This window comes from Emys orbicularis, chromosome 1 (genome assembly GCF_028017835.1).
Source record: "Emys orbicularis isolate rEmyOrb1 chromosome 1, rEmyOrb1.hap1, whole genome shotgun sequence".
Classification (NCBI taxonomy): Eukaryota; Metazoa; Chordata; order Testudines; family Emydidae; genus Emys; species Emys orbicularis.
The window spans coordinates 157,060,196-157,074,271 of record NC_088683.1 but is presented as its reverse complement, the minus strand read 5'-3'; the positions used below and the strand labels follow the sequence as shown (position 1 = coordinate 157,074,271).

Genomic DNA, 14,076 nt, shown 5'->3' with positions numbered 1-14,076 from the left:
ATGCTTCTAAAACATTTGTTCCCAAAGAGCAAATGATGTATTTGTAAATGGTCAATTTATCTGGAACAGTATGTTTTACTTGTAGGTTTCTCAAGGTAATGACACTTTTTACTCTCCTAAGTTTAATTAAATTTAAATTTAATTAAAAGTTAAAGTTTTAAATGATTAAAAATGGTAAGAAGTTGGATTGTAACATTATTGCCAGCAGATGTGCCAGGCATTAGCTTTAATGTAAGATATGATTTAGTGTGAAACGTCCATGAAAAGACAATTGCTTGCTTTTATTTTTTATAGTGAAATCAGTGCTAGCTTGACACACCTATAGATGGAAGTTCCCTATTTATTCATAGCAGAGGACAACATGGGCAGCTGCAGCAGCAGGCCACACTTCCTACGTGCACACCACACACCCCAAGTACACCTTATGCTTGCCCTGCAGGAACCACCTCATTGGGACACAGAGGAGGTCAACAGTACTTTTGGTCCATGGCCTCTGTGGAGTAGCTCCTGTCCCCTAGCGACAGGACTAAGTCCACAAACTGACATTAACGGTAGCAACTTCTGGTTACTACTAAGTTGATCCAGAGTTGAAGCAGGTTGGCACTCGCCCTAACAAAGTAGAGCAAAGTCCTAATGTGCTGCTCTGGTTGAAAGAGGAATGGTTTCAAAATGTTATGAGTGACTACTTCAAAATGTATGGCACTCGATACCAGCATGGCTCTAACTGAAGGGAAAGTGTATCAGCACAACGACTGTTCCTTCCCTAACTTTAGTATTGCTTATTTTATTCTAAAAGTAAACACAGGCCCCACTCCCCACATTAATACAGCTTCTTCAGCATTCAGTCAGTAGGCTAGAAGGGCAGGCGTTCTGAGTTGGATATAAACCATTAAAAGTCTCCAAAAAATCTATTAGTGATTAAGACATACTTTTGAATTACTTACAGTATTTTCCACTACAGTAACTGATACAGCCCTTCTTTGCAGGTGGGAAAAGGTTCTCACATTGTACTATACATTCAAATACAGCAGCTATGGAGATGGTCTAAGGAAAGTCATTTATTCCAAGCAAAAGCTAGTTCATTATGTGAGATTTTTTTACACTCTAAATGTCATTTACTGAAGGAAGTTAATTGTGAGGGGTTATTGGGGAAGGATCATTAGCAGTAAAAAAGGGAAATAAGCTTGAGGTTGTATAATGAGCAGAGAACCAGGATGCCCAACAAGACATGGTACTGCCAGCTGTCGTTAGACCATGGCAATGTGTTGAGCAGCAGAAGTCATCACAATGCTGGCATTTTCAGCACTGAAGAATTGTTATGAGGAATGAGTGCTGCAGCCAGGCTTGGGCTCACTGGAGAGGAGTTGAAGCGACTGTTTACAAATTATTGGCGGGACTCTAAATACATCACTGAAGAAGGGTTTAAAACTAGGGGATGGGCTAGATTTGTGTTAGCCCAAGTAAGGGAATAAAAGGCTCTTACCTCCCAACACTGCCACACTCCAGCTGCTCACATCACAGCTTCTGCACAGAGAGGAAGAGCAAGGGCTTTATACACCCAGTATCCCCCTCCCCCAAAAAGCAAGTGGGAGGAGCATTGGCAGAGAGCCATGGTTTCACCCACCCTGACCTACCAGCTGGCAGAGCAGTAGTATTAATGTGCTGAAGCCATCTCCCCACAAATGGTTGCTACATAAGAAGTTACCCTAGCAGACTGCAAATAACTTTGATAGCTAGATTTGTTTCTAAAGAACCATTGGTTTGAAGGATACAGGTGTAAGCTCTCTGGGGGCAGAGACCATGCCTTCAGCTGTGTCTGTAAATGTCTCGTGCACGATTGGTGCTGTGTAAATAGTAAAATTAAGTGGGAGGTAGGCACAGCTAGCATCCAGCGATGAGCTCTTGGAGGGAAGCCAATGGCCTTTTGTAAAAATTGCTTCCTGTCAGCAAGCACTAAACTCATCTTTATTGTTTTCTTTTTGCGAAGTATTGATGGTCTGGTTGCCTGGATAATCACCAGCTGATTGTGATTTCTTGATTTTAATCAACTTTTTTATGTTGTGGCTTCGTTGCATAATTTGCTCTCCACAAGTCATAAAATATGAACCCACCAGGGGAATGAATACAAATTAAATTTTTTTTTTAAATGTGAGTGGCTTTGGTTGGACATTTTATCTGCACTATTGACCCAGCTCTCGTAGTAACCAGACATCAAATGCTTAATGTTGTGTTTTTCATAGTATGAGAATTTTTTTAAAGAATTGATGTTGCAGACAAACTGACAGTCAAATGTTGTCCCTTCTAGCCCTGGTCTTGCAATACAACATGTGGCATAGATCAGAATTCATCTTTTATTTGCCAAACATCTGATGTCAATGACTCTCTATTTAAAGTAAATGGCAATCTTCATCGCTCTAGTTCCCTCATGTGTTCTTCTGTCTGATTTTGGCCAGGACATGCTTGGGGATTTGTTTACCCCAGTGGAAACACCAGAAGCCCAGAACAGAGGCTTTCTCAAGGGGCTGTTTGGAGGAAGCGGGCAGACCTTTGACAGAGAAGAGCTGTGTAAGTGATTATAACTGAAACTAACAGAAGACAAACAGTTAAACCGATACAAGGACAGGACACGTAATCTAGGAAAGAAGGGATGTTAAAAATGTTAAAGATAACAGAGAATTTGTCCCACAAGCTACTAGAAGGAGCAAGAGCTTGATCTCTCAGAGCCTTGTTTCTATCTACCCAAAATGTTTTCTTTCTTCCCAGTAAGAGCAAGTGAACAATAAAATCGGCCCCATCACTGCAGTTACTGAAGAACAGGTTCGAGATGGCACTAGTATCAAACCTGCCTGGGTAGCTTGAGGCAGTCTGTGTGCCACAGTACACTCCAAATAACAGCAAGGGAGTGAGGAACTAGCAATGAACTCTCTAGGTATCGATGGGGGAATGAGCTAACTCCACTTTCCCTGTGTAGTTGGCGAGGCTTCAGCAGGAAAAGCCTCTCGGAGTCTGGCTCAGCACATCCCTGGCTCGGGTGGAATCGAGGGTATGAAAGGAGCTGCAGGAGGGGTAATCGGAGACTTGGCTCGTGCACGCCTCGCCCTTGATGAGAGAGGACAGAGACTAGGAGAACTGGATGAAAAGACTGCAAGCATGATGGCTAGTGCAGAGGCATTTTCCAAACATGCACATGAGGTATGGGTTCTTTGCACGTACACGTGGAGAGAGTTTGCCCTACCCAGGGTTACCCAAAGTTAAGAAAGCTGAACCTCCTTCAGGAAAATTAAACAAAGCACAGTCCCCCAAGTGTTGTTACCTTCATTTATACAGCACCCTTCCCCACACATTGGGGAACCCTGGTATAGATTGTCATTATATGACACTTTCTCTCCTTTCCTACATGCTTGATAAGCAGTAAAGTATTGTCATTCACATCTGCACCCACTGAAATAAATGGGGTAGTTTTCCACCTCAGAGCTGCTGTTTCGGGCTCTCTGCAAACTCAGGGAGCCATCTACTTTGGTTACACTTACTCCAGATTTTCATAGCATTTAAAGCCAAAAGGGATGATCAGATCATCTAGTCTGCGCTCCTGTGTATCACAGGCCATTACATTTCATCTGGGTATCCCTATATTAAGCCCAGAGACTTCAGTTAGACCAAAAAAGTTCAGTCCTCAGGAAACAAAACTGTGCGCCATGGAGAGAGAACAGGGGAGCCCCAAGGTGCCACCAATGCCTGAGTTTCCTGCAATGTTTTCTTCATAAACATCTGTCTTTCAAAACTGCTGCCATCTCCCATTGGTGTCAGTGGGAGGGAGAGTACTATGTTCCGCCAGTTAAGATGACCATTGCATCCATTCATTGACGTGTCAGTGTTGTTCCTGAAATCAGGCCTCAGTCCCTTTGGGAACAATGGGAGATAAGGGCAATATTCATTCATTGCTTTGAAGATTTTATGTGCCTATCCCTCCTGTCAAATATTCTGTTATGAACAATAACAGGAGAAATATTACCATTAATCCTGCTTCTTTTAAAAACCCACTAGTTGCACAAGATGTGCTGAACAGAGAGGGGGAAACTAGGGTGGGTCACAGGTGTACATCTGGATACAAGGGAACAAGTGGGGCACTACAGGGCACAGGAAACTGGAGGCATGACCATAGTGTGTTATGCTAAACTGGTTTGCTCTAAATAGGCTGCTTAGCATGGAGACATTTGCTCTGTAAAACTGAAATGATGTCACCCTATGGTATAGTCCTAAGAGGGGGAATCAACTGAAAAGTAGTAGTAGTAGTACATTAAGGAATATTTACCTGTAATTCCAGTTTTCCAGATATCTGTACAGCTGGATTACCACCTACCTCATGCCCCAGGGAGAATGTTATTGGCTATTATAAGTGCGAGGCAAAAAAATGCTCTCAAAGAGATGTGTACTGACAGATGGTATTCTGGAGGCGAGGCACCTAGTGTACCCTAATATATGGCAGTTCCTACTTCACCTTATGCAAAAAGCAGTGTGCTAAAGTAGGAATTCCCTGAGAAGCGTCTCTTCAGTGAACAAGAGCTATGGGTAAATAATGTTCTTTGTGGAGGTTTAATACTTAATTATGAAGTTAGAGAAAGCCTCCCCCCCCCCCCCAAAAAAAAAAAGTATTTCACAGCAGCAAAGGGAAATGACATGTTTGGCAAACAACAACCTGCTGCTATTTGTTTGCTCCAAATTTTCTACTTGATTATGAAGTCCATGACAATGAATGGACCTACTTCATTTGTGGTACCACTAGTTCAGTGGAGTTCTACCACATACTAACTTAGCACAAGTCTTTACCATTAGCAAACCAGATTTTTGTATCTAATTTTCATTTTGCTTATTTCCCATCTCTGTAGTTGATGCTGAAATATAAGGACAAGAAATGGTACCAGTTTTAGACTTTTAAAGAAGCTGCTTGGCTTTGATGAGAACACTATTCAGGGAAGCGGAACTTATTCCCAACACTACCAATCACTGGCCAGAAACAAAACTTTCTCCTAGGAAATGTTTTCCTGTTATTTGTTTGGATTCACCACAAGCGGGAAGTCAAGGAGAAGTTTTATATCCCACAAAATGGAGCCTAGACTTGTACTGGTCTTTTAGTCAAAATACCTGGCTTATGGTGTAGTAAATCTTTTTCCAAAAGCAACTGAACAGTCACATTGGCATGTAGCTTTTTTCAGAAGCTCTAGGAATGAACTGTGGAGAGTGTCTCTGGTTAAAAATATCCTGTACAAACCTAGAATGTTAATGCACTTATTAAAAAAAATGAATACAATTTTGCATGACCAACTGACATCTTAAAAAGAAAGCATGTTGTGACCGAAGAAAAAGGGATTTATTTCTACGCTGAGCAAAAAATATTTAAAAACAGCAAAAATCTTTATTTTTAAAAACGACACTACAAACAGCCAGTACATTTCAAGCATGGCTGCTGCTACTCTGGACAGAAAAATTAGATGAGCTGCGTTTTCTTATTTGCTGCTAGTTCTTTTCCTTATAAAATCTTAGGTTGAAATCATCAGTGCTATTTAATTCCTATCCAAAGAATAAACTAACATCCAAATCCAATCCAAATGCTTTATTTAGTGTTTGTGAAGGAGCCAGTTGGGATGTCACCTAAGTGAGAGTAGAGGGTGTCTTTACAATCCAAAGAGTGCAGGAAACACCTTCCATAAATACTAATTTTCTGAAAGCATCCTTTGAGGGGGCTGTGATAACATTTGTCACCCCAGGAGTGTTTGAATCACTTGGTTGCCTTGTTTTTTCAATATTAGAAGCTGAAGAGAAGGTGAGTCAGTAATTTATTGAATTAAACTGAAGAAAGTAGAGGGCCCAGTGGATCAAGCTGGTAAATCCCCTCAAGTCAGTGACTTCAGCAGCTTGCAGGAAAGAGTTGCACTGAAGTGATGCTAAGCAAATTGCACAGTAACCCAATTTAAAGCTGGCTGGCTGAAGATCACACCAGCAACAGGTTTGAGCTGCAAAGCCCAGCAGATGTAATTTTATATAGACCAGTTTCTCCACTGTCTTGCCTGGTGTATTACCACTTACAACCTGTGCAAAACATTGCCACAGAGATGAGTGAGTGGAGAATTCAGGAGCACATTATATCTACTTTGCACAAGTGTAAATGCCCACACAAGGTGCAAGGTACTGGTTGAAATAGGCTGTTCATATCGGTAAAGCTGCTGCCAGACCTCAACTGCTGCCACGGGGCTTTATGTGGTTTCCATTATGGGATTTTAATTTTCTTCATTTTGCAGATACTGTCAGATTCTTTTCCACAACAGTTTATCATGATGTATTTGCCTGAACAGCATTCACATTACATAACAGTCAATTTCCTTCCCCAGCTCAGTTTTACTCCTCTGCATCAGCATAATTTCCAAAGTAACCAACTGTGAAGTCAGATGGATTCTAAAATTGACTTGGGAACAAGGTGCCAAGGTCATGTTTGCCAGCAAGTATGCACAAGTACAAACTAGGGAGAGAGAGAGACGGAGACAGTTTGTATCAGGAGAATTCACTTTGAAGGAAAATGGTCTGAGAAAGCAGCTGCAGCTAGTGACCTCCCAAATAGCCATGGCCATCAGATTTGCTTTAACTTCCTACGTTTGTATCATGACAGTTTAATGCACACTCTGGACCACAAGACACTGCTCTGGATTCTGCATTTCCATGGAAAGCACTGCTAACTCTCACTCAGTCGCTCTCTCGGCTATTCCTTTCTCATATCTTCCCTGTTTTTAGTGGTGGGGTGGGTGCTCACTGGCAAAAACACCTATTGTATATTTAATTCAGCTCAATTTTAGATATAGGTTTTGGACTCAGAAGTCTGGCATCACAAGCTGTGTGAATTAAGGCTATGGCACAAGTTTGAGGCGTCATTAAGGTTACACTGTTATGGCTCAATATGAATTTTGTGCGATTCAGAATGTTTAAATTTTGCTGCGGGCAAGGTTAAAATGACAGCTTTGACCGTTGTAGTCCAGTTCTAGGCCTCTAAAAAGCCTTATGGCTAATCCAGCCCCTGTGTGAATTGCATGTTTACTCTACATGTACTCTGGCCTATAGTTAGTCTAAATCACTAATCTTGTGGGCACTTTAGCTTTACAAACACCTTAGAGAGGATATGTTCCCTAATTTAGCTGCAAGACTAGAGAAGGTATTTAAATGGTCACTGGATTAGGCTCAGACCAAACAGGTAAAGATTCAGGAGGGAAATCATTCTACCAGGCACATGAGTTCGTTCTGTAACTTACTGCACCTGTTTCTATACTAATATAACCGGTATGAAAAGGATATTCCTGGTTCAAGTGTGATGCCATGTACACCTCCTCTACTGGCTACACTGGGAGTTTCCATTGCAATTCAATGACATGTTGCAGTATCCATAGATGTATCGCACATAACTGTGTGGGCAGACTAGTGGAAAGCTTGGTGAGTGATTAGGATGGTACTAGTTCTGTGGTGTATAGAAATTCTCGGCTTGCTATTCCGCTTTTAGGCAGAGGTGTTGCTCTAACATCAGTTCAGGGACCTCTGATCCTGAATGAAATGGGAGCCTCCTTAGGCAGATGCTAGAGCTCACTCTGTCATGAAGCAGTTGCACAAATCAGTTTGAACAGCTACAGCCTGCGTGAGGGAAATGTGCCTCCAGTAGGTCATTTACATTACACTTGCTCTATCAACAGTCTCTAACTTAACACCACGCTGTATCAGTGGGAAAGCCAGCCAGTAGCTTTCAATTTGCCTCTTTACTTCACAAAAGAAGAAGAATTTAGATTCCCCAAACATACAATTTTGAATGTTTAAATCCTTCATCTTTTTCTCTAGAAAAACTCCCCAGGAGGTCACAACTGTATCTTCCTTTCATCTATGGCATATTGTACATCTTTTCAGAAAGTTACAAATTCCTGTTTCTGTAATGTTCAGCTTTTGTGACTATAATTATTAATTTTCTTGTAGTCTGTAGAGATCTAAAAAACTGTATATGTTTGTATATAGAACGTTATACTATATATATATATATATATATATATATATATAGTATAAGTTTGTTAGTGCACACTGTTAAAATGCTTTTCTATTGAGAGTTACCGTGGATGTGGCGAAAAGCCTTCACCTTAAAATTTAATGAGGGAGGGGGAAGCCTGGCCGGTTAGTTTCTTGTGACATGAGGAGGAGTGTGGGATTTTTAAAGGGCCTACCCTAAACATTTTTTGTTAATAACAAGAGTAATAAAGTTGCAGCCTTCAAGCTGATAAGCATAGCAATGATTTTACTTGCTGAGAAGAAAATTAGGACACTAGGCTTTCTAAGAAGAATGTTGAAATCAAATGTGCTTTCACCTTTTCTACCAAGCCAGCACCAGCTCACACAAAATCCAGAACTTCTAGGCTCTTTCAACATCTGAACTCTTAGTTAAAAAGTACAAACTCCAGATAGGTTACATTAGATTTAAAGTATAAAAGGCTCTCTCTAGTGACACTTTGGCATAATGTTGCTCAATTAAAAATTTTTATGATGTTAAAAAATACATTTTTCACTCACCAAAAAATATGCATTATCCCAAACAATCCGATATACAAAATACACACACAGCTAGGGGTGTAATATGCAGATAAAATATATTAAATTAGATTCATTATGTGGCTTCTCATTAGACGAGTCCTTACTAGTAAGAACTATTTTATGTGCAGCCAACTCCTAGACCTAGACCACTTTAAACTTCAATTCTGAATTAAAAAATTTTTTAAAATCTAATGAAATTCTGTAACAGCACCAGGATTTGTTCTCTATAATCACATAAGATTTTTCTAAATCATATTTTTTTACATTCCTGTGTCCCAACTATTTATACTTTTGAGTAGATGTGGTCTGACTGCATTTCTGAATTCAAATTAGACCTTTTTTCTCTGTATTAAACAGAATATAGGTTTTGCATAAATATTTAAATATACACAGATATTCGATTATTAGACGTGTGAAGTTATCACAAAAATTCTCTGTACAACTTTTTACATATTCCTTTTTCAGAAACCATCTCACATCCAATTCCTTGTGTGTATTATAATAAATAAATGGTATATTGAAAAAATAATTCTGTATGTATCTAATGTGGAAAAACATCACAGCTAATGTAAACGTTGTATTCAACCTCAGGATTATTCTATTTATAAATTGTCTCTATTATATCACAGGCAAATTGCCAGACTGCATTTAATTGCACCCTTTAAGTATTCTACTCTGGGTATCCCACATCACTTTTCATGACCTAAAGGTGAATGCAAACACAATATATTTCAGTCTTGATTAATTTTGCCTTGGTAAGGTGTCAGTAAGAACACTCTCTCTCTCTCTCTCTCTCTCTCTCTCTCTCATTAATGAGTTGCATGTTTCCATTTGTTGACAACACTTCATCTAGGTGTAATTCATGTAAAAGAGTTTCCATTCATGTGTTTTCTCTTATGTGATTATTGACTAAAATCAAAATATTGTACCTTTTTTTTTTTTAAACTAGTGTCCAATATTCTGGCTCTGTCAAGGAACTGTGGACAAATTATGTGTGGTTTTCATTAATGCGGCACCACCTAATATTTCAAAATGAAGGTTAAATCCAGGAGTGAACCACACACTCCTCCTGCTCCACTAACCGTTTACTGTTTTGACAGGTATCCTAAAATTGGCATCACAAAGGTAAATTAAGACACCTTTGATTGAAGCTATTCTGAGTTCCCAGTGAAAGAACTGATGGAAAGAAAATAAAGGAAAGAATTGACATTATTTTGTGTAATTCTCTTTTTTCAGGGGTATGTAGTTAGGTAAAGGGTTTATAATGCATATTCCATGTGATTAAGCATCCCTACTACAGTCAGCATTTCTACACACGGCTTTTTTTGGTTTACAACTTCCATACAACGTCAGGCCCTACTAATGCCATCTTGTAAGTTAGTCTCTTGAGCTGTTATTTCTGTATTTTCATGATGTCTGGGACTCCCACAATATGCTGGCAGAGCAGGGGGGGCGGAAGGGGGAGCTTACGTATATCTAGCCATTGTGGTTATCAGTGCTGTACTGCCTTGGCTCAAGAGTTCCTGCCTAAGATTCCAGTGTCAAAATGCATACATACTTTCACTGCGAGTTGTGCTCCTAAATAACTGAAGCACTTTTTAACCCCCCCTCCCCCATAAGCTTTGAGTAAGTTACAGCTGCACCATTTGCTTAGACAGGTTACTTGTATTATGCAAAGAAATTTAGAGAACATAAAGTGGCACAGGAACTACAAAAAACCAACACATGTTCTACACACATTTGCAAATGGAACTGAGAAGCCCAATTCCCCCGGTCTTAGGAAAGAGCAATTTGTTGGTTGGTCTTCTAGCATATGGACAGGGCCCCTCACCCCACCTCCATATCAGGGGCGCACCATGATTTTTACAGAGTACCTGACCCAGCTGCAAACACCGTCACCATGGTACACCACACCCAAGCACCAGATGGCTGTGGAGTCTTTCTGCACATGAGTGGCTGCTGTGCAAGCCCCTACTCCTTGGCTGGCAGGTGAACAGGAGCATATGGGGGGTAATTACTCACAATATGATTCTGTTGCTCCACCTGCAAGGAGACAAAAATCTCAGTCAAAGCTAATGAACAAGCACCAATCTTCCCACCTCCCTTCCAACTAGAGACTGGCCAAGCAAACTAAGGCCAGAGAGAAATGTCAAGTTATTCTGCCTGGAGAGGGGAGGGGGAATGGGACGGGAGCAGAAGGGACGGAGTAGGATATACAGAATTACTAGTGAGCAATCATCCCCCAGCATACGTCTTTCTTCTTCCACCCTACCCAGCAACAGCAATTACAGACACCCTATGCTACAAGCTATGACCCAAAAAAGCCCTTACTATACCGTAGAGCTTGGAATAGGTACTGGCCTGAAGCAATGCCAGCAGACAAGGTCTGAGCAAACTGCGAATGTGAGTTGGAGGTCAGGGAAATGAGCCTTCAACATCGGTGGGAAATGCTTCCACTTTCTGAGCCCAGGAAAGATGCTACACCTCTTACAGCATGGGATTTAACACTTACGGCCATAGACTTTGGACCCAGTCATGGCTTGGGGGCAAGGGGGGTTCAAGCTACAACTCACTGAGCTGTTATTGTGGATTCTGTCCCACATTTCAGCCTTCACAACAGAAGTGTTACTACTCTTATGAGTGGGAAATACTTAAAACTTCAGAGCCTGCCTGACAGCCAGGGAGAGCCATGTCCTCTGGCGCAACTAAGAGAGACTAGGACCATGTCTACACTACAAACTTTGGTAGATGCAAGTTGTGTCAGCCTAAAGTCATTGCAGTTAGTATATTACACATGTGAGTGCATACTTGACTCCTTCCACCAGGGCTGCATGTCAGTGCACAGTGCAGCACATCATGGGTAGCTATCCCAGTGTGCCACTCACCATCATCCAGTGCACTGTCTTTTTGAAAAATTTGACAATGCATGATGGGGTAGAAATGAGTCATGCAGGGGTGACTGGAGCAAGTGGGGGGGGGGTCAAGTTCCCATCATGCAACTTTCCACATCCCATAAAGCTATACATTCCCCATAATTTTCATGCCTCTTTTAAATAGATCCCACTTCTTGTTGTTCACCATCTCTAAGAGCTCTGTTGTCATTCATGAGCATTGCAAACCCAGAACAAACAATCCTCTGATATTTGCAGCGCCACAGGAAGAACCGTACCAATGGAGGATATGATGGTTTGAGGACAGTTTGTTGTGGGACATAGCAAAAACAATTCAAGGATGTTGATGACATTCAAGGAGCAGTTGCCTATTTGGCCTCTATTTCCATGGGTACAAGTACAGTGCAGTGGCACTGAATAGTGGCACTATTTTCCACAGGCGGTGGTGATTTTAGCTGATATCTTACTTCTGAGGGCAACAAAAGCACAGTTGCTGCTGGTGTCCCAAAACTGTCTGGGCCCATATGCCGCTAGCCTGTTTACTGCTATGGTGCCTACTGAAGTCATTGTTGAATGGCATGGGAAAGTGTCCTATCGTGGAGGATGAAATGAGGCAGCCCACCCCAGAAGCCTTCAAGAGAGAGTTGCAGAGTACCTCCATGAAAGTTTCATCAAGATCTCTCAGGAGGATACAAGGAACCACTCTATGGACATAAACAAGCTGCTCTGCATGCCCATCCACCCAACCCTACCGTGGAATGAAAAAGAGATACCTCTACCTGTTTGTTGTACCACTACCTCCTCTCGGAGAAGTAAACCAATGAAAAGTCAATGCCTGACTCCTGCTAACTTGGGGTTGGGCGGGGCATCATCTTTATATTTAAACATTGTGAAGAAAAATGCATGCACACTTACCTGAAGTTCCTTCCCCTGCATTGGGCTTTTCTGCACTTGGTTTGTGGGACTGACTAGACTGGTGGAGTCTCAAAAAGCTCCTGGCTCATGGCATAGCTGGATGCCCCCGCTGCTGTGTCCCTCCTCTTCCCCCTTGCTGTTCACAGCAGGGGTCTGTGTCTCGGGCTCCTTGGACGTATCTAGAGTGTTTTGGGGTGCTGGTGGGGTCTCCGCCAAGTGTGGTATGCAGCTCATTGTAAAAGTGGTAGGCCAGTGGCTCAGCACCAGATTGATTGTTGGCCTTCCTGGCCTTGTGGTATGCCTGTCACAGTTCCTTTGCTTTCACATGGCATTGCTGCTGGTCCCTATCATACCCCTTTGTCTGCAATCCTTGTGCAATCTTTTCGTAGATGTCCACATGTCTACAACTGGGCCATGGCTGTGTTTGCACAGCCTCTTCTCCCCACTGGCCAGGAGATCCAATACCTCCTGTCTACTCCAGGCAGGAGAGCATCTAGTGTGTGGAGCTGTCATGGTTGGTTGGGCAGTTGCTCACAACGAGGAAGAGATGGCAGGTGTGCTCAGCAAAGTGGACAATAAGGAAAAGGCATTTCAAAAATTCATGAGAGTTTTAAACTGGGCAGTGGAGTTCACTATCGTGACCAGAGCAGTCACTGCAACAGAGGTGAAATGAGATTCATTAACCTGAAACTCTGAATGAGTCTCCAGAATAAACTCTAGGGGATGCAAAAACCTGAGTTCTCATGCAAGTTAAAATGAGTTTAATTCCCCTACTTTGCAGCTATCATGAATGCAATTAAGAATGGCACCTTAAGACAAAGTAGTTTCCATCCCTCTGAGGTGTTTTGCTCCCAAAAGGGACCCAGGAGCACCTGGAGGAGGGAGGGCAGGTTCCACTGAAGAACCAAGTGCTGGTGCTTAACTCTCTGCAGTAGAATGGAACAAAAGAAGCTTTTAGCCCCAGGGATGAGCAATTTCTCTATCCTCTGATGGCACTGTGAATAGCAATGAGCTGACACACAGACCAGGAGAGAGTTAACTAAGATACATCTACGCTGCAATAAAAGACCTGCAGCACAGCTGTGGCTGGACTGGGTCTACTCACTCAGGCTCACAGGGCTTGGGCTGCAAGGCTAAAAGTTGCAGTGTAGACATTCAGATTTGGGCAGAAGCCCAGGCTCTGAGACCCACCCCCTCATGAGGTTTCACAGCCCACACTCCTGTCTGAGCTTCTATTTTTAGCCCTGCAGCCTGAGTCAATTGACCCAGGCCCTGAGACTTGATGCCAAGGATTTTTTATTGCAGTGTAGACATACCCTTAGGGGAAACTGAAGACATCTTTGAGACAGCAGCAACACGTGTCCAACTTTTTCTGAACTCCCAGCCTCAATTCCATGACAATACCTCTGTTCGCAGAAGAGCTCTAGTTTGCGAGCAGAAATGGGATTGGTTTTGAAAGTGGCTGGAGGCAAACCATTCCACCAATGGAAAGCCCAAATGCTAAACAAGTCCACTAAGGACCTGATGGTGAAGGCGCCGCTTGTCAGGAACCATTAGTTTTATTAAGATCATCTGGCTTATGCTAAAACAATCTACCATGATATTCTTTTCTCCAAGATAAACTGACCAGCAGGATGGAAGTCACGATTACCCAGGAACCCAG

At 42.1% G+C, this 14,076-nt stretch overlaps 1 protein-coding gene across 3 annotated transcripts in view; it reads left to right on the top strand.

The window, feature by feature from the left end:
• The window catches only part of STXBP5L (syntaxin binding protein 5L), a 392,773-nt gene extending 387,845 nt beyond the window's left edge, over positions 1–4,928 (top strand). For all 3 annotated transcript variants that reach the window (XM_065413820.1, XM_065413813.1, XM_065413804.1), the window contains 3 exons: positions 2,454–2,565; positions 2,972–3,192; positions 4,887–4,928. In XM_065413820.1, coding sequence (XP_065269892.1) covers positions 2,454–2,565; positions 2,972–3,192; positions 4,887–4,928 — 375 coding nt within the window. The remainder of the gene's footprint in view (positions 1–2,453; positions 2,566–2,971; positions 3,193–4,886) is intronic.
• The last annotated feature ends 9,148 nt before the right edge of the window (positions 4,929–14,076 follow it).